General features: G+C 41.8%; 1 protein-coding gene across 1 annotated transcript in view; it reads left to right on the top strand.

The window, feature by feature from the left end:
- The window catches only part of LOC120535954 (potassium-transporting ATPase alpha chain 2-like), a 39400-nt gene extending 25772 nt beyond the window's left edge, over positions 1-13628 (top strand). Inside the window, exons 11-18 of the mRNA XM_039764187.1 lie at positions 5285-5421; positions 5626-5776; positions 7144-7312; positions 8112-8266; positions 9700-9823; positions 9968-10113; positions 11496-11629; positions 13523-13628. Of these exons, the coding sequence (XP_039620121.1) occupies positions 5285-5421; positions 5626-5776; positions 7144-7312; positions 8112-8266; positions 9700-9823; positions 9968-10113; positions 11496-11629; positions 13523-13628 (1122 nt within the window). The remainder of the gene's footprint in view (positions 1-5284; positions 5422-5625; positions 5777-7143; positions 7313-8111; positions 8267-9699; positions 9824-9967; positions 10114-11495; positions 11630-13522) is intronic.
- The last annotated feature ends 11748 nt before the right edge of the window (positions 13629-25376 follow it).

Below are 25376 nucleotides of genomic sequence, written 5' to 3'. Positions count from 1 at the left end.
CCTCCTCTCGCCCTCCAGGCGCCCGGCCGGGCTCCAGCTCCGGCCGGCGACTGCATGGGATCAACCGGCATCGGGGCGCCGCCTGGCGGCAACCACGGGCCCCTACAGGGTAGGGCTTCCATGCCCTCGACCCGTGGCTCCCAATAGAACCAGGACGGACGCCCCCTCGCGGTCTGGAGGAGGCACAAGCCAAACTATATAACAGACAGATATGAAAGGCACTATAGTGTATAATAGATAGATAGATAGACGTGAAAGGCACTATATGATAGATAGATAGATAGATAGATAGATAGATAGATAGATAGATAGATAGATAGATAGATAGATAGATGTGAAAGGCACTATATGATAGATAGATAGACAGATAGATAGATAGATAGATAGATAGATAGATGTGAAAGGCACTATATGATAGATAGATAGATAGATAGACAGATAGATAGATAGATAGATAGATGTGAAAGGCACTATAGTATATAATAGGTAGATAGGTAGATAGATAGATAGATAGATAGATAGATACTTTATTAATCCCAAAGGGAAATTCACATAAACACGGAGCTGCTGGAAAGGCCAGTCAGTATGAAATCAAATCTAGTGATTTATTGAGAAACATTTGAGACCTTTCTTTGTTTTTCTCTGTAAGGACTTCATAGAAGGATGTTGTTCTTTATTGTTACCAGGTCCTCCAACTTCACATGTTCACATTCATTTGACAGCTGGCGATGCTGGCGAAGGTCTGGTAATGGTGGCAACTGTAGGCTTTGCACCATCTTTTCCTTTGTTTCTACTGAGACTTTGACATCAAAAAGGGCTAAAATAGAAATCATAATTTACTACTAGAATGTTCTTGAACCTCCTCCCTAATGCTAGAATGTTCTAAAAACATCCACTTACTACTAGCATGTTATTGAAATTTCTATTCAATGCTTGAATGTTCTGGAAACTTTCATTCACTACTAGGATGTTCATGAAATTTTTATTCAGTACTGGAATGTTCTGGGAACTTCCACTTACTACTAAAATGTTCTTGAAATTGTTACTCAATGCTAGAATGTTCTGGAAACTTCTACTTACCAAAATGTTCTTGAAATTTTTACTCAATGTTTTGGAAAGCACCATTCACTACTACAATGTTCTTTGAATTTCTGCTTAATTCTAGAATGTCTTGGAAACTTCCATTTACTACTAGAATGTTTTTGGAGCTCCACCTTAGCACTAGAATGTTCTCTGTTTAATTGTTTTCATTGTTTCAAATCACATGAAGAACTGCACACAAGAGTACAGTTGTGCTTGAAAGTTTGTGAACCCTTTAGAATTTTCTGTATTTCTGCATAAATATGACCTAAAACATCATCCGATTTTCACTCAAGTCCTAAAAGTAGATAAAGAGAAACCAGTTAAACAAATGAGACAAAAATATTATACTTGGTCATTTATTTATTAAGGAAAATGATCGAATAGTACATATTTGTGAGTGGCAAAAGTATGTGAACCTTTGCTTTCATTATCTGGTGTGACCCCCCAATAACTGCAACTAAACGTTTCTGGTAACTTCTAATCATTCCTGCACACCGGCTTGGAGGAGTTTTAGCCCATTCCTCCGTACAGAACAGCTTCAACTCTGGGATGTTGGTGGGTTTCCTCACATGAACTGCTCGCTTCAAGTCCTTCCACAACATTTCGATTGGATTAAGGTCAGGACTTTGACTTGGCCATTCCAAAACATTAACTTTATTCTTCTTTAACCATTCTTTGGTAGAACGACTTGTGTGCTTAGGGTCGTTGTCTTGCTGCATGACCCACCTTCTCTTGAGATTCAGTTCATGGACAGATGTCCTGACATTTTCCTTTAGAATTCTCTGATATAATTCAGAATTCATTGTTCCATCAATGAAGGCAAGCCGTCCTGGCCCAGATGCAGCAAAACAGGCCCAAACCATGATACTACCACCACCATGTTTCACAGATGGGATAAGGTTCTTATGCTGGAATGCTGTGTTTTCCTTTCTCCAGACATAACGTATTTCATTAAAACCAAAAAGTTCTATTTTGGTCTCATCCGTCCACAAAACATTCTTCCAATAGCCTTCTGGTTTGTCCACGTGATCTTTAGCAAACTGCAGACGAGCAGCAATGTTTTTTGGAGAGCAGTGGCTTTCTCCTTGCAACCCTGCCATGCACACCATTGTTGTTCAGTGTTCTCTTGATGGTGGACTAATAAACATGAACATTAGCCAATGTAAGAGAGGCCTTTAGTTGCTTAGAAGTTACCCTGGGGTCCTTTGTGACCTCGCCGACTATGACACGCCTTGTTCTTGGAGTGATATTTGTTGGACGACCATTCCTTAGGAGGGTAACAATGGTCTTGAATTTCCTCCATTTGTACACAATCTGTCTGACTGTGGATTGGTGGAGTCCAAACTCTTTAGAGATGGTTTTGTAACCTTTTCCAGCCTGATGAGCATCAACAACTCTTATTCTGAGGTCCTCAGAAATCTCCTTTGTTCGTGCCATGATACACTTCCACAAACATGTGTTGTGAAGAGCAGACTTTGATAGATGCTGTTCTTTAAATAACACAGGGTGCCCACTCACACTTGATTGGCATCCTATTGATTGAAAACTCCTGACTGGAATTTCACCTTCAAACTAACTGCTAATCCTAGAGGTTCACATACTTTTGCCACTCACAAATATGTAATATTCAATCATTTTCCTCAATAAATAAATGACCAAGTATAATATTTTTGTCTTATTTGTTTAACTGGTTTCTCTTTATCTACTTTTAGGACTTGAGTGAAAATCGGATGATGTTTTAGATCATATGTATGCAGAAATATAGAAAATTCTAAAGGGTTCACAAACTTTCCAGCATAACTGTATGTAAACAGTAGCAATACAAATAAAATGTTCAGAATGGAGCAACCTTTAAATGACTCACAATAAGGCCAAAATTTCACAAGTAATCAAACTATTCCTAAAGGACTAAACAAGCCTTGTGGAGAAATGATTTTAGACACATCAACTCTCTCACATTGGTTTGTAGACCACCCTAGCATCCCCACTCTAGTCATAGAGCCAGAGCAGCCACCCAGTTACCCTAACCCAAGAGACAGGGCTGTTGCCATTGATGTTCCCATCATATGACAGGAGATGTAACGGGTCTTATACAATGGATGTTCACCAGGGCCTTCAGATTTTGGAGACTTAAAATGGCTGCTGGTGCCAGGCTTCCATACTTTGTTCTGCTTAAAAGAAGGAAGCCCAATCGCTTGGTAAATGGTGTCTCATATTCACAGATAAGCCTGGTAGTTGCTGCATTGCACCTTCTAGATGGTCTAATGGCTCCACATGTCTTTTCATAGGTTGGGAGGGTCCTTATTATCACATGTACTGAGTACAGAGAAATTCTTGCTTGCACGTGCTAATCAACATACAATAAACGCCATTGTCTAGCACCATAATCATTGAATATAGCAACCATACCTGATCACCTCTGTCATCCTTACCTGAAATATCTCCCAGCTCAGTTTACAACACCTAAATTAAGTAATGTTCTCCCTTAGTCAGACACGCAACATTGATGCGATCAAGATCAGATGGAGGGGGTCTCTCTTTCTGGCCTACTGTAGAAGTGTATCATGTGGCATTCACCATCAGACCAATCTGGATTTGGCTCCATTCACCCACATATCCACCACTGTGACTTCCATCTGAAATCAGTTGTACTGCTCCCTACTCCCTTTCTGCCAATCCATTTATTTCCAATAAGATTAAAGCAAAGGCCACCACATTTCATCCCATCATTTCTTACACTGTCCATGTCTGACGTCATGTTGAGAAGCTTTTGGGCGTATCTCTGCGATGGCATAGCCTCAATCAGCTCTTCCATAAAGCTGCTTTGAATATTGCCAGCCATCCCATGTTGCTGTTCGCACACTCTGCGATGTGTCTGTTGATGGTAGAATCAAGACATTCCAATCACTTGAGTTCAGATATGCAGTTCCTTTCAGTTCTTTCTTCTTTTTGCTTTAGCTGTCGTGCGGAGTCCCATTAACCTCATCCCTTTTCCACCCATCTTCTTTTCTCTTTGGCCTCGTCCCACTCATCAAAATACAAGACGATATCCCTTCTACCTATCAAAGCATCTCTCAAAGCTCTTCCTGCTGTTTTTAATTGGCTTGGTGTTCTCGCCAAGAGTTGGTCATTGTGAACATTAAAAAATTCTTCAAAAGATCCTGACCACCAGTAGACACAATTGAAAACTATACATTGATTATATCCTACCCTACAAACCCATCATCTGGTAGGCGCAGCCGCTGATCCTGTATGACACTTTTGCTTCATCAGTGCTCTTGGAACACAGTGTTGTGCAAGTTCACGCCTCAGAAGAACGAGCTCAAAGTTCAGTTCACACAGATTAAAATGAATCCATTCACGTTCATAGTCCACTATTTCTGTTTTGAACTCATTCATGTTCAGTTCATTTTGTATTTTTTAAGGAGTGAGAATAAATGGCCCATGAGTTTACTTTTTTCAATTTTGCATGCCTTATATTTGGTTGTTACGGTGTTCTTGAATAAAATACAATAATTATAAAGATTTTTTTTATTTAAATACACTTTATTGAGTTATACCTAGCAACAAACACGTATAACCATATATGTTAATATCCTCCCGGTCAAAAAAGAAATTAAATAGATACAAGTATACATATAAATTACCACTCTATTTGCAGCCGTGTGACACAAATGGTGACTGTGGAGCCAGCATGTAGGTGAACTAACCTGTTACACTGCCAGTCAAAATTCACGTCACATATTGCATGTCCAAAAAATATTGAAAGTGACGTTGCAAAGTACAATGTATAACTCAAAGCGAAAGCGGAGCTTCGCCGCGTGCTCATGTCAGCAGGGATTGCAGCTTTAGCACAAGCAGGGTGACACAGAAAGTGCCGATTTGATGTCACGTTATTTTTTCCAAATACAAATAAAGGGCAAAAAATTTGTATGTGATAAATATTCATAAAAATCCAATTATTTGTGCTTATACGAATACCATATTCAGATTCGGCTCCAACCCCTACATTACTGTGTAAGGCAAAAGTTTAATGTGGACCTAAACCAGATCGAGAATGTCACCTAAAACTGAACTCGCTCGGCAGTGGTGTGTGTGTTTTGTGTTATTGTGGTTTCTTCTTATTCTATTGTTATATTCTATTCTTTTCTTTCTTGTGCTTCTGTCTGTCTTTGCACATTTTATAATTCTCTTATGACAGGTGATTATGGTGACTGGAGACCATCCCATTACTGCCCAGGCAATTGCAAAGAGTGTTGGCATCATTTCAGAAGGCAGCGAGACAGTGGATGAAATTGCCAGGCGCTTGAACATTCCTATTTCTCAAGTGAACAAGAAGTGAGTGCACTCTGTCAAACTCTGTCCACTGGGTGTGGGAAGGGTGCCAGATGAAGTGTGGGCTCATAATCACAAAGCCTGTGAGATATGAAGCCGGTTTTCATCTTATCTTTTACATGGACAGGATTTAGTCCACTTTGCTGATCCTGCAGATCGCCTACAGTATGTTGATGTTATAACCACCACTGTGCTTTTCTCCTGCAGAGATGCCAGAGCAGCTGTTGTGAACGGAATGCAGCTAAAAGACATGACGGATAGCGATCTCGACGAGATCCTGAGGAACCATGGGGAGATTGTGTTCGCTCGCACTTCACCTCAGCAGAAGCTCGTCATTGTCGAAGGCTGCCAGCGTATGGTATGGCTCCTCTTGCCACTATTTGATAGCCATTTTTATTATCTTGTCACCTATTCAGTTCGCTACTAAAATAATAAATGGATGTTTTTCATTAGTTTGGGCATGTTGTAAAGATGCTCCCTGGGCAGTGCCCCATGGAACTGCTTCAGGCATCTTCCAATTGGTGGAGACCCAGAACAGGCTGGAGGGATTATATTTTTGGGCTGGTTTGAGAATGACTGGGAGTTTCCATGAAGAGATGGAATCTGTAGATGAGGACAAGGAAGTCTGAGCTGACCTGCTTGACCTGATTCCACTGTGATCCTCACCAGGAGAAGTGGTTTCAGAAGATGAAATGAGATGAGATGCAATAAGATGTTTGTTTTTCTTATACTACTAGCAATAGTAATTATAATTATAATCATAGTAGTCATAAAAGTAGTACACTTTCAGCTGCATTTGAAATATAACATGTGCTATAATAGAAATAATAATTTATGAGGCTTTGAGGCAGGAGTACTAACTTCTGCACCACCATGTGGCTCGGTATCACTTTTTATTTACTTATAGACTTAACAAAATGGTATGTTAGTAGTTATTTCTTGTGAATATGGAACACAGACTACTGAGCTTAACTATTATAGACACTGAAAACCAAAGCAGCTTCAGTTAGACCATCACTTTTATTTATAGTATGTTAGACTACATTCTTCTTATATCTAGACTTCCTCAAAATCCTCTTGAATTTTCTGTATGGAGTCACTTTCCTTTGTAGTATGTTAAACTAAATTCAGTTTTTCTCTACCCCAATTCAAAATCCTCTTGGTTATTCTGTCTGGGGTCACTTGTCTTTCTCTACCCCAATTCAAAATCCTATCAATTTTTCTGATACAGTCATTTGCTTTTGTAGAATGTAAAACTACATTCATCTTCTGTCTAGCTCAATTCAAAATCCTCTTGTTTTTTCTGCATGGGCTCACTTGCCTTTGTAGTATGTTAAACTGCATTCATTTTTTCTCTAATCTGACTCAAAATCCTCTTGTTTATTTTCTGGATGTAGTCACTTGCCTTTTGTGTTCCATAGCTGCCTGGCTCAAAATCCTCTTGATATTTCTGAACTGAGTTACTTAACTTCTGACACACAGTCCAGGGTTTGGTCCTGCCTGGTGCCCGGTGCTGCCAAGATGGGATCCAGCTTCCATCATCCTGATCTGGGCAAACTGGGCATAGGCAATGGATGGGATTATGGCCAGATACTTCAATGGTCCAAATCTGCCCCTCCTGACCATTCTGCATTGATTTTCTTTCTCGTGAGAACCTCACAGTCCATTTCTGTTTTCATTGGCTGGCATTTTGAGGTCAATATTTTGCTTTCTGTTTCTTTTCAGGGTGCCATTGTTGCAGTCACCGGGGATGGTGTTAATGACTCCCCTGCACTAAAGAAAGCAAATATTGGCATCGCCATGGGGATTGCTGGTTCTGATGCAGCCAAAAATGCAGCTGACATGATCCTTATGGATGATAATTTTGCCTCAATTGTCACTGGTGTGGAAGAAGGTAAACTGTTTAAGATAAAGTCCATTCTGGTCAGAGGTTCAAGGCCATCTGAATGGAGTTTATATTGAAATGCTGTAATTAACAGCACTTACTGATCAGATTGACTTGTTTTTATATGCACTTTGTAGTGTCCTGACCCCAAACCCTCTGTCTTCACCAACTTCTCCAAAATTAACTTCCAAGTGACCATTGCTGTATATACATACTGAGTTTTTAGTTTACTTTGTTCATTGTGGCCTTAAAAACTTCACAATGAACTGTCCACTGTATGTGAGCAAGTATTAAATCTGCAAATAGCAAAGACAGAGAACCTCTTGGTAGCTGGTTTGATTTTGAACCACCTCAGGTGGGAAGGTGCAGGTCGAGATCAGTGACCTTGTATCACTTTTTCAGATTGATGCACAGTTGCATGAGGATGTTTGTTAGTGAAGTCAATGGCATGTGCCTGTGGAAGGACAACACCCCAGAGAAGCTCGCTCTGTTGAGCAGTGTGCTCTTTCTGAGCTGCACGGTGATGTGTAACTCAAGTCAACCTCAAGAGATTCTTCACAACAACTAAAAAGTAACATCCAAGGCAGTATATAACCCAAAAGGACATTATAGACAACAGCATAGGGGTTGTACAAACAACATTAAGGCCAACACCTTGGTTTCAGCACAAGCATGTGTTTCCGGTAGCCTTGGTCCTGATTAGTGACTGATGATTTTTCTATATGGACATGTAAGGTGGGCTCATCAGACACATGCCACACAGCTTACTGTCGCCTCACCTGGCTTCCCCTTTCACTTCTCTCCACAGGTCGCTTGATTTTTGACAACTTGAAGAAGGCAATCTCATACACCCTGACAAAGAATATAGCTGAGCTCTGTCCTTTTCTCATCTACATCATTGTCAGCTGCCCCCTGCCAATAGGAACCATCACCATCCTCTTCATTGATTTGGGTACCGACATTGTGAGTAGCATGAACCAGCTCAGATACTTTGAAATTCTGTGAGTCTTACACTTATGTGGTGGGCAAAAGTGGGATGGCAGGAAACTGAGTTGAAACCAAACAGAGAGACAGGAGGAAAGCAATTTGAGGACCATACTGGAACTTAAGCATGGCATTCTCAAATCCGCTTTATTCAGTGCAGGGTCACAGAAGGCCCTGGTGTCTATCTGGCATTCTCATGGGCAAGAAATTGGTTAGGGTCCTGCATGCCCTCACATGAGTCCCTGAATCATTAAGCCAGGGGGTTTATCCACCTATGCTAAAGGAGAACTTCATCAGCCGGTCAGGTTTTCTATCTGCACTGGTGCCCCTTGCATAGCCCCAAGCTCTCACTAACCCTCAGCCTAACCCCATCTCAGCCTCTGCTGTACTCAGTCCTCCTGCTTCACATGCCCTTTATCTTCTCAGCTACTAGTCCTCTCTGAGATGGCAGCATTAAGGTGTGAACTTGAGATCTTTGGATTATGCTGCTGGCCTTCTTAACCAAGGGAATTCTGCTTTAGTCCAATAACACCAGAAGCTGTTGAGTAACTCAGTAGCCCAATTTTGAGTCTTGCTGATGGAGGATTAGTGGCCGATGTGAGGGCTGTTTTTTTTGGTTCCTGCAAGATATGCATGAGGAGGAGGAGGTGCAAGTGCACTGTAAGGGGTACACATGGACATGACCATACGGGACCAGTTTAGAGTCACCAATAAACCTAACCTGCTCATCTCCGTGATGTGGGAGGAAAGTCCACACAGACATAGGGAAAATAGAACTCTATGAAGACAACAGGGTGTAGGATCCATAACCAAGGCCACTGGATCCATAAGGAAGAAGCACTCACCACTTCATCGCTGTCCAGTCCTGACTATAAATCAGCTGGATGTGGTCCATCAGTCAGAAGGAGACTAAAGCTGTGGACTCACGGCAATATATAGCACAAGAACCTCAACTGATCTCTGGTTCAATGAGCTGGTGCTTTGGCCTAGAAGAGGACTCATTTAGAAAGACATCTTATTGGCTGCTGCCAACACTAAAATGGCACTGCGGATTGTGATTGGTCATTTCCCCTGTCAGATATAACATATGAAATAGAAATGAATTTATTGCCTATGCCCTTAAATACAGTAACCAAAGTAAGACTTACTATTCCCAGTTCAAGTGACCACCCCACCCCACACCAATCCCCCAAATAGAGGCCAATTGAAAATGCAGTCAGAAGTGTTTCTGGCCAGAGCCTAATTAAACTCGTTCTGATTCAATTCATGACAGCCTTTAAATATTCCACAGTATCGTCAGCTCCACAGCACTTGCACCTTTATTACCATTTTCTTTAACATTTTTGAAAATAGTGACTAATTTCCCATTTTCCCTCCACGTCTGCGACTGACTTGGCTCCTCTGCCCTGCAGATTCCATCTGTCTCGCTGGCCTACGAGAAAGGGGAGACTGACATCATGAACAGGAAGCCCCGTCACCCAAAGAGAGACCGCCTGGTGAACTGGCAGCTTGCCCTCTACTCCTACTCTCAGATCGGTGAGTCCACAGTTACATGTCCTCCCTGCCAGACGGCCCCAGTCTAGCTGGAGAATATTTGGACAAGGGGTAGCAATGAGTCAAAGACAATCCCACCAGCCTCCTGTTACTTGATTATCAATGTTTCTCAATTTTCCTTTCTAGGCATGATTCAGTCCGTAGGAGCGTTCTTCTGTTATTTCACTGTACTGGCCCAGCAAGGTTTTTTGCCCGCACGCCTCATCAATATACGAGTTTCTTGGGAGGATAAAAATGATCAAGATCTGGAAGACAGCTATGGCCAAGAATGGGTAAATATGAAATAAAAGAAACAGTGCTCACTTCATTTAGGATCATCCTTCTTTAATCACATCGCAGACAGTGACTCCCAGAGCTCTAGTGAATCTCACTTATATGCCAGTCAGACCTGAAGGCACTGGTGTGTTTCCATATGCTACACCAGATTTGGCTTCTCTCAAATGCTTTCATATGCCAGCTAAGCTACCATCTGTTGACATTTCTTAAGCCCATTCATGCCTCATACAATAGCATCATGAAGTATTGCTAAATCTTCCTCATGTTACAGCCTATCTGCTGACTATAAGAATGGCTCTCTATGCCAGTCCTTTACTATGCCCATATGCCAGACACTCTTGTGTCTGCAGTCCTTTGCCATGCCCAGTGTATCCAGCCTCTTCATTTCCCAAACCCATGGCTCCCAGATTATCTCTGAATCTCCATTTGCCGGCCTAGAATTGACTATTCTCCAACCTTTTCCTTATCCAGTATGCCCATCTTCATATATTACCCCTACATCGACTCCTTGTGTGGACTAAATGCCAGCCCATTGCACATCTCTCCTTTAAATGCCAACCCCGCAAATGAACATCATACGTTCAAATTGTCTAGAAATGTCAGCCCAGTCCTGTTGTGCCTCAGGTCTCGTCATATCCTAGCCAGTTCTCTCAGTGTGTCCTTCATATCCTACTTGAACCCATGGCTTCTGATGTGCCTTTTGTAACATGTCCTACATTTGGTAGCTCCTGGTGTGTCCCTGTGTCTTCTTAAATGCCCAGCTTTGCCACATTTCCAAACCCTTCCTTTGCAACTGCCTCCCAATGTGTCCAAATACCATCACAACAAATGCCTCTTTTACATCTCCCTGTGGCACCTTCTTATGTTAACCAACAATCAACTCATTGTGTGTCTTAAACGCCACCCCAGCCAAATGGCACATTGCCAACATCTCCTTGAAATGCCAGCCCAGCAAATGAACATCATAAGTTCTAATTGCCTAGAAATGCCAGCCCAGTCCTGTTGTGCCTCAGGTCCTGTCATATCCTAGCCAGTGCTCTGAGTGTATCCTTCCTATTACAGTTGAACCCATCGCTCCTGGTGTGCCACCAGTAACGTCTCAGGCAAAAGATCGCTCCTTGTTTGTCCCCGTGCCTCCTCCAATACCCAACCACTGCAAACAAAAAGTTTAAAATCTGTGACACCTTATCAAGTGAAGCTATACTGAATATAGGAAGTCATACAAGAAGTTCATTTGAAACTGCTGCACTGCTAAGATTTCTTGCTCATTGACAGCAGCAAATTGTGGGCTTGAGAATGTTTATGTGTTTCCAGGGTCCACTGCCACCCTGCATCAGATTAGGGGGGGCTTGACTGTTTCTGTGATTTTTCTAAACAGACATATGAGCAGCGCCGGTACCAGGAGTCGGAATGCTACACCGCCTTTTTCGTTAGTATTGTCATTTCTCAACTGGCTGATCTGATTATTCGGAAAACAAGAATGAACTCCATTTTCCAACAGGGAATGTTGCGGTAGGTATTATACTGTAGAGCTCTTAGGCTTCAATTATGTCAGTCATCTCTTAATGTCAAACCTCTTTAAGTGAGCTTGGGAATGTTCAGGTGGGGGGGCTCTGCCAAAAGGAACCATCGCCATCCATTTCATGTGGTGGGTGAAAGGGGAACGGCTAGAAACTGAGTTGAAAGTTCAGGGTGGGAATCGTAGGTGAAGTGGACACCAGTCGTACACTTGGGCACACTCACCGCCAGATGGATAGATGTGAAAGACGCACTATATGATAGATAGATAGATAGTGTCAGGGATGTCAGGGGCAACGACCCGGCCGGGACGCCCTGAGGGACCGGAAGAGGGTCAGAGCTCACCCTGGATCAGGTGGGGGCCACCTTCCTGGTTGCTCTGGGAGCCACGGGTACAGAGCATGGAAGCTCCACCCTGTAGGGACCCGTGGTCACCGTCAGGAGGCGCCCCAATGCCTTGGGGACCTGTTACCCCAGCACTTCCGCCACACCAGGAAGTGCTGGGGGGAAGATTTATGACGGCACCCGGAGAGCTGCCAGGAGGACAGCCAGCACTTCCGCCACGCTGGGGCGTGACCAGAGGAGGAATGCCGGGAACACCTGGGGCTCATCCGGGGACTGTATAAAAGGGGCCGTCTCTATTCATTCAGGGCTGGAGTCGGGAGGAGGCAGGACGAAGCACAGAGGTGTGGAGGCGGCCCGAAGAGTGGCATTGTGGCCAGGACTGAGAATATTGGGGTATTGTGCACTAATTTGGGTCTTAGTGACCATTGAACTTGTCTGTAAATATTGTAAATAAATGTGTGGTGGTTGAGAAACAACATGTCCACCTGTCTGTGTCTGGGTTGGCTCCACAATAGATAGATAGATAGATAGATCTACACACACACACACACACACACTATATGATCTGAACACAAACTGAAATGACTAAAGAGAAAGATAAGTTCTGTCTTGGCAGTCCCAGTCCCATGGAGACGTATTGCTATCAGTATCAAGAAGCCTCCTTATTGTGTTTCTTCACACTCTTCTACTGAATGATTCATTGGCTGAACGTCCTGAGTGTTTGTGTGTCACACAGAAGATGTTCAGCATTGTTTTTAATGGCATTCAGTTTTGTTTTATTTTACTCTTTCACTATGACCTCCAGGGGGTCCAGAGTGCATCCTAAAACTGAGCCTGCCCTTTAAATTAGTTTGCTGATTCTTGAAGTGATGCTACCAGCCCAGCACACCACAGGCTGGCCATCACAAAGTTATGGAAGATGTGAAGGATGTCACTTCCCACATTAAAGGAATGCCAAGTCCTAAGAGAAACAAGTCTGCTCTGCCCCTCCTTATATTGTTCTTCTGTGTTCCAAGAGCAGTCTAACCTGTCACTGATGTGGACCACCAAGTACTTGTAGGAGTGGACTACCTCCACTTTTACTTCTTGAACAGTGCCCAGACATAGAGGGTCTTTGGTGCAGTGTCTTGGCTTTGCTGATGTTGAGTTGCTGACATTTCTCAAAATTCTCCCCTCAGCTCCTCTCCTCTGTTCCAGTCCCCCTTATCAATACTCCCCATAAGTGCAGCATCATCTGAACAAGTGACGTGTAGTAAAGTCTGTAAATGTGTTTACTGGAGAACTTGTCAAAGCTGTCTGTGACTGCATTAAATGAAGTGTGCTATACAAAAGTACATTTTTGAGTTGAATTAAGGAGTATAAAGATGAACAATAAGGACTGAAAAACACACATCACAGAATGAACTCCACTCACCTAACCAAGTGAGAGCCTCAGTGATGTGATGTGGCCCTGGACGTACTTTAATGATGAATTATTGTAAATTAAGCACAGAATCGGGTTTCTTCTTTCATCCATTGACTTGCATTCATTTATTTCTACAGCAACAAGGTCCTTCTTTTTGGTCTGGCCTCCCAACTCATCATTGCTGCTTTCCTGTCCTACTGTCCTGGAATGTATGATGCACTGCGGTTTTGCCCCCTCAGGTAAACCAGAGTTTGTTGGGTGGGCTGGCTGGTATTATAATCCGATAGTCGTCTGATGCGGAATACCGAAAAAGCGACGTAAGCAGTTTGAGAGACGCGCTGCTGCAATCCGTGCCATACAAGAAATGGAAACCATTGGATGACATTGAATTTTAACAACCAGACAATGAGTAAAAGACTGTAGAGTCCGAATACAAGAAAAGCAAAGCTGATAACAACATTAACGTCTACACCTGCGATTGAGTAATGCAGTGTGAGTGAACTGTTGGACGATAGCTGGTAAATAAAACGATTCAGCCATAAACAAAGAGTACATAACTGTAACACGGCACAACAACAGTGACAAGTCAGTCAAAAACAGTGGACCCCGTTGATCAGAACTTGACATCTCAACATCACAAATAAAGATAGTCAGTGTCAATGATGAGAAGTTTCCGCCTGCCCTTTTTGACTTGGACTTTGAATGCTGAATCCCAAACCACGCTGAAGAAACCGAGACGCGTCAAAACAGTGAGCGCGTTTACTTGCTCAAACATGAACGGGTTAAGGTAAATAACCCGATTAAGGTAGAAACCGGATTTCTTAAAACTCCACATTTACATATGCAGGTAGTCATTTGGGGCCTCATGTATAACGCCGTGCGTAGAACTCGCACTATAACATGGCGTAAGCACAAAAGCCGAACTGTGTTTACGCACAGAAAAATCCAGATGCAGGAATCTGTGCGTACTCCAACTTCCATGTTCTTCTGCTACATAAATCCCGGTCAGCGTGAAAACTAACGCTCGTGCACGCGCCTTCTGTCCCGCCCCAACTCCTCCCAGAATTACGCCTCTTTGAATATGCAAATCAATATAAATCGCCCTTAAGCTCAGCCTTCTGTGAAAAGAATATTAGAATTTCAGCGAATACCAAGTGGAGGCAAAGGAAAAACATACTATTTGTTCAAATAAACCGTGGTATAATCAACAAAAGGAAGTTGATCGAGTGACATAGCGTGTTGGAGAAACTTGAAAGCTCAGATATCAAAGCCACCGTGAAAAGGCGAGTTGTAGCCCACTGTCTGAGTGTCATATGAAAACTTATTAGGGTACAGAGAAAAAAAAGGCACAGAGTGGGAAAAAAGCACGAAATGTCAACTTCAATCTCGACATTTCCACTTTAATCATGTAGTTTATTTTGTCATTAAAGTAGAAATCATAAACTTCATCTTAAAATCGTTTAATTAACCAGTTTCTCAAATCACATCATAATTAAAGTAGCACGTTAAATGCTTTGTTTTGTATTTGATCTTCTATGTGATCTATGTGTGTGAATCACTACTTGCTTCTTAAACCGACTCTCTTCCTCCAACTGGACACAGAATCCATTACATTCGTGATATTACAGCTCTCTGAATAACTAAAATACTGAGATGTATACGTGATATCATTTTCATGATGATAGGAGTTAAAAGTATGTTATTAAACATGGGTTTCACGGCGCAGTGATTGTGTGCGACCTTCATTGAAATTATTTATTGCAGTAGTACTCAGGGGCGGCTCTAGGCTTGTGGCGGCACTGGGCAGAGAAAGAATCAGTGGCCCCTTCGCCCGCCAATGTCAGTAAGGTATCTTATGCACTGCGGATGGTCACGTCCATTACGGACACTGCATAGTCGCCTCGTGCTCATGACGCAAGTGTTTAACTTTTGTCGAAATTTGCCGCTGCTTTTTTAGCTGTGTCATTATTTTCTGTTTCTGTTTTATATTCAATATACAGTATATTGGCGTGGCCGCCCCTGCAGTCCTTGCTTTTCTTTCCCCAAGTAACCGATCGCCACACAATCAGCTCTGTAATAGAAGTTAAGCCATCTGTAAGCTTAGCGCCGATTCTTCAAAACGTTTAAAGAACATTGAAATATCTTCGTAGTACATGTTTAATTATTCTACCCTTAAAGACACTCCCAGTGAAGAATATAGATTATTTAAATGAAGTTAAAGTTTTATCTGTATAATATCATAAACATATTTTGCTGCATTTCATCTTAAAAATGATATTGTCATCATATGTAAATATGTGCTTAATAAAGTGGCGCAGGTTGTGTAATATTTTAACTGTAGTGCAAGTTTACAGTGGGGTGATTGCACGACATGAAACTGTTTCTGAACTGCGAGGTCCGTACAGGAAAGGCTTTGAAACGTTTTGCAGTGGCTGAGACAGCGTGTCCATGAAACTGTATACCGATAATTCTCTTTCCGATCAGCTGCTGCTGTGATTCACACTCAGATACAGTGATATAAATACTCCGAGTGGTGCAGTGAGAGAAATATGGAAAAAGATGATCTGCTGTGGCAACTCCTAACGGGAGCAGCTGAAAGAAGAAGAAGAAGGTGCAGTGAGAGTAACAACGCTGAAGCAGTTATGGTATTTGGAATACTATGGCTGTTCCCTGGACCATTATATTGTTATGAGTTAATTACAATCAGATGCATTACACTAATAAACAATATGCGGTTAGTTTCAGTGTATTTATAAAGCCGCGTCAGGAAAATAATGAGTAACCACACAGGAACAGTAGCACTGCTTTAACGCTGGGTGCCGCCAGTCTGCAAAACCGAGCGGAGAACTTGCGTACGACAAGGTATGAGGTACCGTGGAAATGTGTGTGGCTTTACGCCAAGTGTAGGTTTTATACATCGCGATTTGAACGTGGAAAAGTTCTTACGCAACATTTCTGTGCGTACGCACCGTTTATACATGAGGCCCCAGGAGTTCTCCTTTGACAAAACGCTGCAATGTCATTACACCGCGCAAAAAAATATTTAAACGTCATCGTCAGCCACCATGAATCAGAAAATACTCCTGCCAAACTGTGATCATTTTTTGTGTGTGTTTTCTAAAAATGATTAGTCAAATTGTCAATTTATTTATAGGTTTCTGTTACGGGACTACACGTAGCTCACTCTTAAAAGGATCCACTTTGTGTGTTCTTCCCATACAGCCGGTGATGTTATTGAAATAAAAATTGGGATTGCGCTCCCCTCGACTTTCTCGTATGCTGAGATAAGTGAATGGTCATTAGAACCACTTCCAGTTACTCAGTATTTCTCAAATATCATAGGTCTTTGTTTCTCATCGCTACTAATTGATAATATCGATGCACAATCATTTATATCGATTTATAATCAAACTTTATACTTAAATTATATTTTCGCAATTCGGGAGGTCGAAAACGGTGGTGGGATTTTTTTAACTGATTACGTATGTATTGGATTACGGGCAAAGTAAAAAGAGTTATAATCACCTAAAAACAGAAAAAGTGTTACTATTATATAATATTTGTTGCTAAAGGTAAAACTGCATTTAGCTACATTTAATTATGATAATGATGGCGGAAATAAAACTAAAATATAAAATTAAATGTATATTACCAGGAACACGATGGGGACGTAAGCAGCTTATTGTTCCCATTACATCTTTATATTTACATGGCATGTTCAATGTTTACACGTTATTGTTAAACTGATGATGCATAATTTACACTTGTACACATTTATATTTTCATGATACAAAAAATCTGGACGGTGGTTTGAATAAAATACTACTTCCGGTGGAGTATTTCTTTTTCTCAAATTTCATATCTGCTTTCTTTTTATCATTATAAATATCTATACTGCTCCACTGACAGACTGAGGAGATCGTTCCTGCCCCACACTATGCGACTCTTCAATTCCACCCGGGGGAGTAAATGCTAACATTAATTTTATTTTAATTTTTTTCATTTTTATTACTATTTAATTTAATATTGTTTCCTTGTATCAGTATACTGCTGCTGGATTATGTGAATTTCCCCTTGGGATTAATAAACTATCTATCTATCTATCTATCTATCTATCTATCTATCTATCTATCTATCTATCTATCTATCTATCTATCTATCAAAACCTGAATCATCTATCTGTAATTCTAGCCATAGTTTAATTGAACATTTGCAAAAGTATTCATTTAAAGTATACGGGTGTGGCCCAAAAGTCCTTATTTTTGATATAAGGTGTACAAAATCACATTGACCTAGAAAAAAAGAGGATTCCAGTTATCATGTTGACACACAGACAGGCAGAAAGACAGACAGACAGAATTTCAAAAAATGATATTTTTGGACTCAGGAAGGTCTAAAACGTCAAGATTAATCAAAATCTCGAAGTGAATTTTTTTTCACGATTCCTATACTTTCTCTAGACTGACTATGTATACGAGAAAGTAAATAGGCATTGCGTTTGGATATTAGTTATTTTAAAATGTAATCCGACTACGTAAGGCACGTTACTTTTAACGTTTCACCCCACTTTTATTGAAACTGTTGCTGAGTTTAGCACTATACGTTCAGCGCATCAACATACATTTTGTGTTAATTTCTGAAACACTGACACGGATTATTTAGTCCAGGAGAAGGAGTAATGCGACCATTCAAATATTTGACAGTTCAAATGCATTTTCTGGACTGTTCTACTAGCGAATAACATGCGCAGGCTGGCAGGAGTGTAACGGACATGCATAGACTCAAAATCCCTAACAGTAACCCTACCGGTTATGGGCCGCATATCTACCTTTGTTAAAATAGTTTTTTTCTGAGAGGTCAATAACCCTTTCTCTGTAATCGGAATAAGGGTTTACACGACATTCTAGAAATCAGGTTTCTGTCAATAGTTAGGTTGTTGAAGCGCATGTAAATGCGCCATCACTAAGGTCAAATCTTTGAGTTTGCGAAAAGTGAGAGTCGTACAAAGTGTAGCCTCAGACACTTTCAAGAACGTTAAGGAATGGTGAAATTGTGGAAACAGAAGGGCTGCATTATTCAAAATCAAATGATGCCGTTAATTGCTTCAGCTGTAAACTGTTCCCTGTAGCTGAATACCGAATAAAGAAAACAATAAAGAAAACAAGACTGCACAGGGCTAAAGCCGAGGTCTCATTACGTGCAGGGAATATCACATCTGTAGAGATCTCGTCGCTGTACCATGTCAAATACACGACCAGTCCGTGGCACATTTACCGACCGATCACCCTCTGGAGCTTTATGAAGGGTTAACAGCTCAGCAGCAACATCCATCCATTATCCAACCCGCTATATCCTAACTACAGGGTCATGGGGGTCTGCTGGAGCCAAACCCAGCCAACACAGGGAATCAAACCCCGGGCAGGCAAGCATGCACCAGGGACAATTTAGAATGTGGGAGGAAGCCGGAATACCGGACACGGGGAGAACATGAACACTCCACGCAGGGTGGACCCGGGAACCAAACCCGGGTCTGCTAACTGCGAGGCAGTAGCGCTACCACTGCGCCACCGTGCCACCTCAGCATCAACATCTGCTCTTTAATTCTTTTTTTTTTTCATTCTGTTAAGGTATCTAAAATACCAGACATCAGACAGACCAGCTTCATTATTATTTGAGGTTTAAACACACGTGTGTTCCTTACTCCTCCTCAATGCAATTTATGCATTTTTCCTTCTGGATGAGCGTTCATTGATTCCTTTGGTTGTCAGCTCTCTGGTGTACACAACTCGCCCCTTCGCCTAACAAAATAAAACAAACCTGTTTGTTTGCATCCTAGCCTGTCGCAAACTAGTTGGTCTCAGTCGTTGGGTATTGTCACGTTAAAGGATATTCTTAATGTGAGGGCCTCTGATTATGTAAATGAAGGCTACCACCAAAAATCTCTGGAAAAGTCGTCTAATCTGACATGGGTTTAACTGGCTTGTAATTTATGGATAAGTGTTTTTCTGTCTATTTTCTCTCTATTATAACAGAAAAACGAGACGATGGAGATGAGACGCGATCTTCTCGGAAGACACTTTAACGTCCCGCGAGACAAAAGGACAGCTGCTGTACAGGCAGCGCGACCAGCAGAACACGCAGCTCGCCAGCAGCTGATCCGACCGCAAGTCCGTAGCATGCGTCCAGACCAACCCATTCACATCGTGAGCAGCGTTATACATCCTACGAGAAAGAGATTTAACCACATCCGGGGTCGGAAATAAGGGACAAAGAGTAAATGACAAAGTAGAACATCATAATAATAATAATACATTTTATTTGAAGCGCCTTTCAAAAAACTCAAGGTCACTCTACAATCAGATAAAAAAATAAACATTCAATGACTACAAAATTTAAAATCCAAATAAAACATCAGATAAAACACCAGTAACAATTACAGTGAATAAGCAATTTTGATTAGATGAGTTTTAAGATTAGCCTGAAATTGGTGAAGGGTAGTCATATTCCTAAGATAAGCAGGTAATGAGTTCCATAAGGAAGGTGTCGATCTGCTAAATGCTCGATATCCCATCGTGACAAGACGTGCTGGTGGATTATTCAAGTTGATGGAAGAAGAGGATCTGAGCATACGAGAGGGTTTAATGACTTGTAGGAGCTGTGAGATATGTAGGGGAAAGATTAGGAATAGCCTTGAATTCATAAAGAATTCCAAAATGTTGTCGCAATACACATGCTGAACAGGTGAGAGATAATGGAAGTACGAAAATTCCAAAGTCTCAAAAACAGGATATCGTATTAGCGCAAACAAACGTAAATTATTACTCAATGAAATAACAGAACAGCGAAAAGAGATCAAATAAATTGTTTGATTTAAACCTTACGTCGGAGACTTGTAGATCGTCTAATTTGTGTTGCCAGCGAGAATTAAAATATTCCAAAACCGTTGTTGTGGTATGAAGTCCCGTGAGAGGGAGACTTTTAACATGAGATTCCTTCAAGTCACGCCCTGTTACAACAATTTTCAAACAAGACCACCTGTCAACAAACCTCATTCGTGTGGTTGCTTTGTTAGACACACCTCCTGCTCTTTCAGCTCATATGAATTTTATCAGGACAATAATTTTATAGGGCGGCACGGTGGCATAGTGGTGGCACTGCTGCCTTGCAGTAAGGAGACCTGGGTTCTATTCCCGTGTCCTCCCTGCGTGGAGTTTGCATGTTCTCCCCGTGTCTGCGTGGGTTTCCTCCCACAGTCCAAAGACACACAGGTTGGGTGCATTGGCGATCCCTAGTGTGTGTGCCCTGTGGTGGGCTGGTGCCCTGCTCGGGATTTGTTCCTGCCTTGTGCCCTGTGTTGGCTGGGATTGGCTCCAGCAGACCCCATGACCCTGTGTTAGGGTAAAGCAGGTTGGACAATGAATGACTTACTGACAATAATTTTATACTGTACGTTCAAGATGACACATCAACGACTAAGCGAAGAAGACAGAGCATGGACAAACATTCGACAATGTCATTTTATTTAATAGAGAGAAAGAAACGACATTCACTCACAGGCAGTTACACGTCACGTTGTCACGATGTAAGTCCAAACACAGAATCAAAATTCAATGCGATCTTGAAGAAAAGTTAATTCCAAATTTATTTTTCCAAAGGTTTTAAAGTAAATGTGAAAATAATGCATATGTAACAATTCCCATGAAAATAACAATCTCTTTAAATTGTATTATCCGGTAAGCCAAACCCGGGGGGTGGGCGAGCAAAGTGAGCAGGGGGCAGAGCCCCCTAGTCTTATTGAAAATTTATTAAAGGCTATGCCTCTGGGCAGTCAAAATGCTCTCCAAAAGCATAAAATGTTCTTCAATAGACCCAGACGAGGCCATTTGCATAATTTCTGGAGTATATCAGGCCCTTTAGCCATTCTGGGGGAAACCATTTGGATATTCATTCAAGTTCTGTCAGTCACCTGGATGGACGTGTCCGTCTCGAGATTGCTTGGCCTATAAGGACCCCTCAGCCTCTGACTGTTTGGCATTTTCTACAGCATTGGTATCATCTTGAACGCACACAGATGACAGTGACCGGTCTGTTTTGTAGTTGGTCATGTTGTCTTGTCATTACACAGCAAAGCATAAAAGAAATCAGGCGTGAAAGTTGTGGAGTTGGCATCTTGTTTAAAATATGGCTCCCAACCACCGAGTGAAGACAAAGCAATGCCTGGAGCTGAAGAAGGCCAATCACTTCTTCTGTGGGGGTCTCCCAAGCAGCTTGGCTAGCACACGGTGACTTATTCTGAAAGGACCAGAGGGTTGTGATGGGTTTCATATTAATCAGCACATGCAAGTCAGAATGTCACTGGACTCTGTACGCTTGACAGTCCTAACTCTAGAAACATGTACTGGCACCTTGTTTCCAGCCCACAATTTTTCATTTTGTGCCCACATGTTGTCCAAGAGGATGTTGAAGATGATGTAATTTATTTTTTTTGTATGTCTTTCACAGATTCCAGTACTGGTTTGTGTCTTCACCTTATGCCATACTAATCTGGATCTATGATGAAATGCGGAAGCTGGGCATTCGCAGATACCCTGGAAGTAAGCCACCTTGTTCTTGATCTGTGTGTTGTACTTTATGATGAGATGCATGTGTTCAGTTGTTCCTCTACTACCCCAAAGTCGTCCTGCTGTTTCTGCCTTCAGGATGCTCTCTGCCAGCATGAGGGGCAGCTGATGGCACAACTCACACCTTCAAAGGTGCCCCATTGGTGGGGGATACGCAGGGCACAAGAAACCACAAGCCCCATACTAAGTCACAATTAGGGGGTCAGATGTTTAGATTTTATATTTTAATTCATTCACTTGGACACAACAGGATGTCACATTTATAATTCAACAGGAAGTGCTTTGGAGTGCATCACAGTCTAGAGCCATTAAGATTGGACATGAAAAAGGGTGGTGACACCATATTTACAAGTAATCTGGCAAAAGCAGAAGCTAATAATCTTAATAAACATTCGTAAAGTTAGTGTGGCTACCTCACACCTGCAGGGGGCTGCCTTTGAAGGAAATGAACACCAGCATTACAAATGAATGACTGCTGTCTGCTACACCACTGTGTCTTAGGCATCGTCTTTAACTGAAAAGATGAAAGAACCTGAGCTTAGTGTCCGTGTCTTCTTGTTTTCTGCAGGTTGGTGGGAGAAAAACATGTACTTTTAGAAAATCTGGGCCTGTGCTGGTGGATCCCTGCTTTCATAACCTCTACAGACTGCAGAAGAAAATTTGTTTTAGTCACCCAAAGAGAGAACCACACCTCTGTCATTCATGGAAGAAATCTGCAGTCCTAATGCCAGTGTACACTTGAAATTACAACTAACCTTTGTAAACCTCTGAAATTGCTTGCTGTGTTGGAGCTAATGTGTATATAAATTAGATAAATAAGTGAATAAAGAGTTGGAAAATCCTTGGTTTGGATTCTTAGTTGGATAAATCTTTAATACAATATGAGGATTGACCACAAGTTCTCAGTGGGGAGATTCCTGGCCATGGACCCAAAATTTCAATGTTTTTTTTCCCCGAGCCACTTAGATGTCACTTTTGCCTTATGGCCCGGTGCTCCATCATGCTGGAAAAGGCATTGTGGGTCACCAAACTGTTCTTGGATGGTTGGGAGAAGGTGCTGTCGGAGGATGTTTTGCTCCCATTCGTTATTCATTCTTCTATCTATCTATCTATCTATCTATCTATCTATCTATCTATCTATCTATCTATCTATCTATCTATCTATCTATCTATCTATCTATCTATCTATCTATCTATCTATCTATCTTTTATATAGTGCCTTTCATATTTCACGAAATTGAACACTTCCATTTAAACTATATTGGAATAACACCAGGTAGCTACACTTCACTATATTATTACTTCATTACTTTAATACAGCACTAATTGGTGATTCTAAATTGGCCTTTGTGTGTGTCCTGTGGTGGGTTGGCACCCTGCCCAGGATTGGTTCCTGCCTTGTGTCGTTTGTTGGCTGGGATTGGCTCCAGCAGACCCCCGTGGCCCTGTATTCGGATTTAGCGGGTTGGAAGACGGATGGATGAATACAGGACTACTGCAACCTGGCAGTCTACGTGGAGATTGTATGTTCCCAAATGTCCGTGGAGATTAGCCCAGTTTGTCATCCCTGCCCTAAAAATGGGAGTATAAATTAATGTGTGACTTTAAATGAAGCCTGCAGGAGTCCGTGGGCAGGAATAGGTGTGCCCCTGTGTGCACATTCAAGCTTACACTGGTAACCCTAAACTGGAAAAAGTGACTTCAGTGAATGAACGGATAGATGGAGGTACAGGGCAGTCAATGAATTATGAAGTAAAGTGTGCTTAGTGTGCATATACAGACCTCACCAGACAGTGAAACTACAGCAAAATCTGTCTGTCTAGGTGTCTATCACATAGATGATTTTCATTATCTATCATTATCTATCTATCTATCTATCTATCTATCTATCTATCTATCTATCTATCTATCTATCTATCTATCTATCTATCTGTTTGTCCTCATATAGTGACTTTCATATCTCTATTTCTCTCTCTGCCGTTTTGTTGCTCGATTACACTGGTCTAGAGTGGGCGTGTCTGAGTCGTGGTGTTTGCAAGCTGAAGTGGATGTCTCCGTGTAAGTTTGTCCTTTTATTTTTCACTTTACTCTCTGTTCTTTAGTTGTGTTTTCACTGTACATTTGCTATTTCCTGTCGCTAAAACGCGGTTTTGGTGTCTTTCGACATGGCCATGTTGAAGACCGCACTGCCTGGTTTATCACCTGAATAGTTAAAGAATCTTTCATGCCAAAACGAGGTTTAGATTTTTGGTAGACTCGCTGGTGTCAGCTGAACGGTGTGTAGGGAATCGATAGGCTACAAAAATGTGCGTTCTGTCTTCAGAATCGAAATATCACTGGAGGATTTTGTGAAGGGGGTGAAGAACGTTAATACAGTTTTGGAAGAAGGATTAGTGATTAATGGCGCTTGTATGTTGACTTATCAACATGATATTTTGTATGAACAACTGAAACACTATGGTTAAGTGGGAAGTCACAATGATAAAACCTTTAGTCTGCAGCATACAAGAACTGAAGCGCATTGTTTCATTTTAGAGGCAAATGTTCATGATTTTACATAACATGCAGTGACATAAATGTCACACTTCGATTTAAAGCTGATGGCTCCATCGCTGAAACTCTAATTGCTCAGACCGGGACATAAGACGTCACCATGAAACGTCAGGTCGCTACATTCCGGCAGAGGAGAAATCGGCTGAGGTAAACTCGGAGAACGACGAGATTAAGTATGAAAGTGAACTGAAATGTGAAAGTATGGATGTTTGTAAGATTGTTTTCAACAGGTCTGAGGCAGAAACGGGTGTTGCGACTGATCAGTCCTCAAACACTTCGTTAGAAGCGCCTCCGGTGCAGTGCCTGACTGGAACTGATAAAGAAGCGTCGGTTGAGGCTAGAGGTGTGTCCGTTATTTGTGTTGCATGCGCCTGTGGAAAGCCCTGTGAAGAAAGTGAATGAAACGAGACGGAGAAGGTGAGGTCAAGAGGATGCTGCGCTAAAAATGAGACCAGGACATCGGAAACAAACGAAGACCTTTAACAGAGATCGCCACGGAAGAGGCAAATGATTGAGAAGAGCCAGGCTGACTGTGGAGTGAATGCGCAGAGTGGGAGCGCAGGTCTGTGTGTGTCTGGACAGTCTTTTAAACTCCCCCTCCAACTCATAAATAAATAAATAAATAAAAGTTAAACAACCAAGTCTCAGCAAAAAAAAAAAAAAAAGCCTGATGTCCGATGAGTCGTATAAAGGTTAAAGCAGCCTTTTTAGAAGCCCGAGTGATGTTGCCAGTGACCTGCGGGTGACATTTAGCGCGTTTACATGAGGTTTTATAACCCAATTATTCACAGAAGCCTGATTTCTACAATGCCATGTA

Source organism: Polypterus senegalus, chromosome 9 (assembly GCF_016835505.1).
Source record: "Polypterus senegalus isolate Bchr_013 chromosome 9, ASM1683550v1, whole genome shotgun sequence".
Classification (NCBI taxonomy): Eukaryota; Metazoa; Chordata; class Cladistia; order Polypteriformes; family Polypteridae; genus Polypterus; species Polypterus senegalus.
Note: the sequence above shows the minus strand (reverse complement) of the source record. Positions and strands in the feature narration are given on the sequence as shown.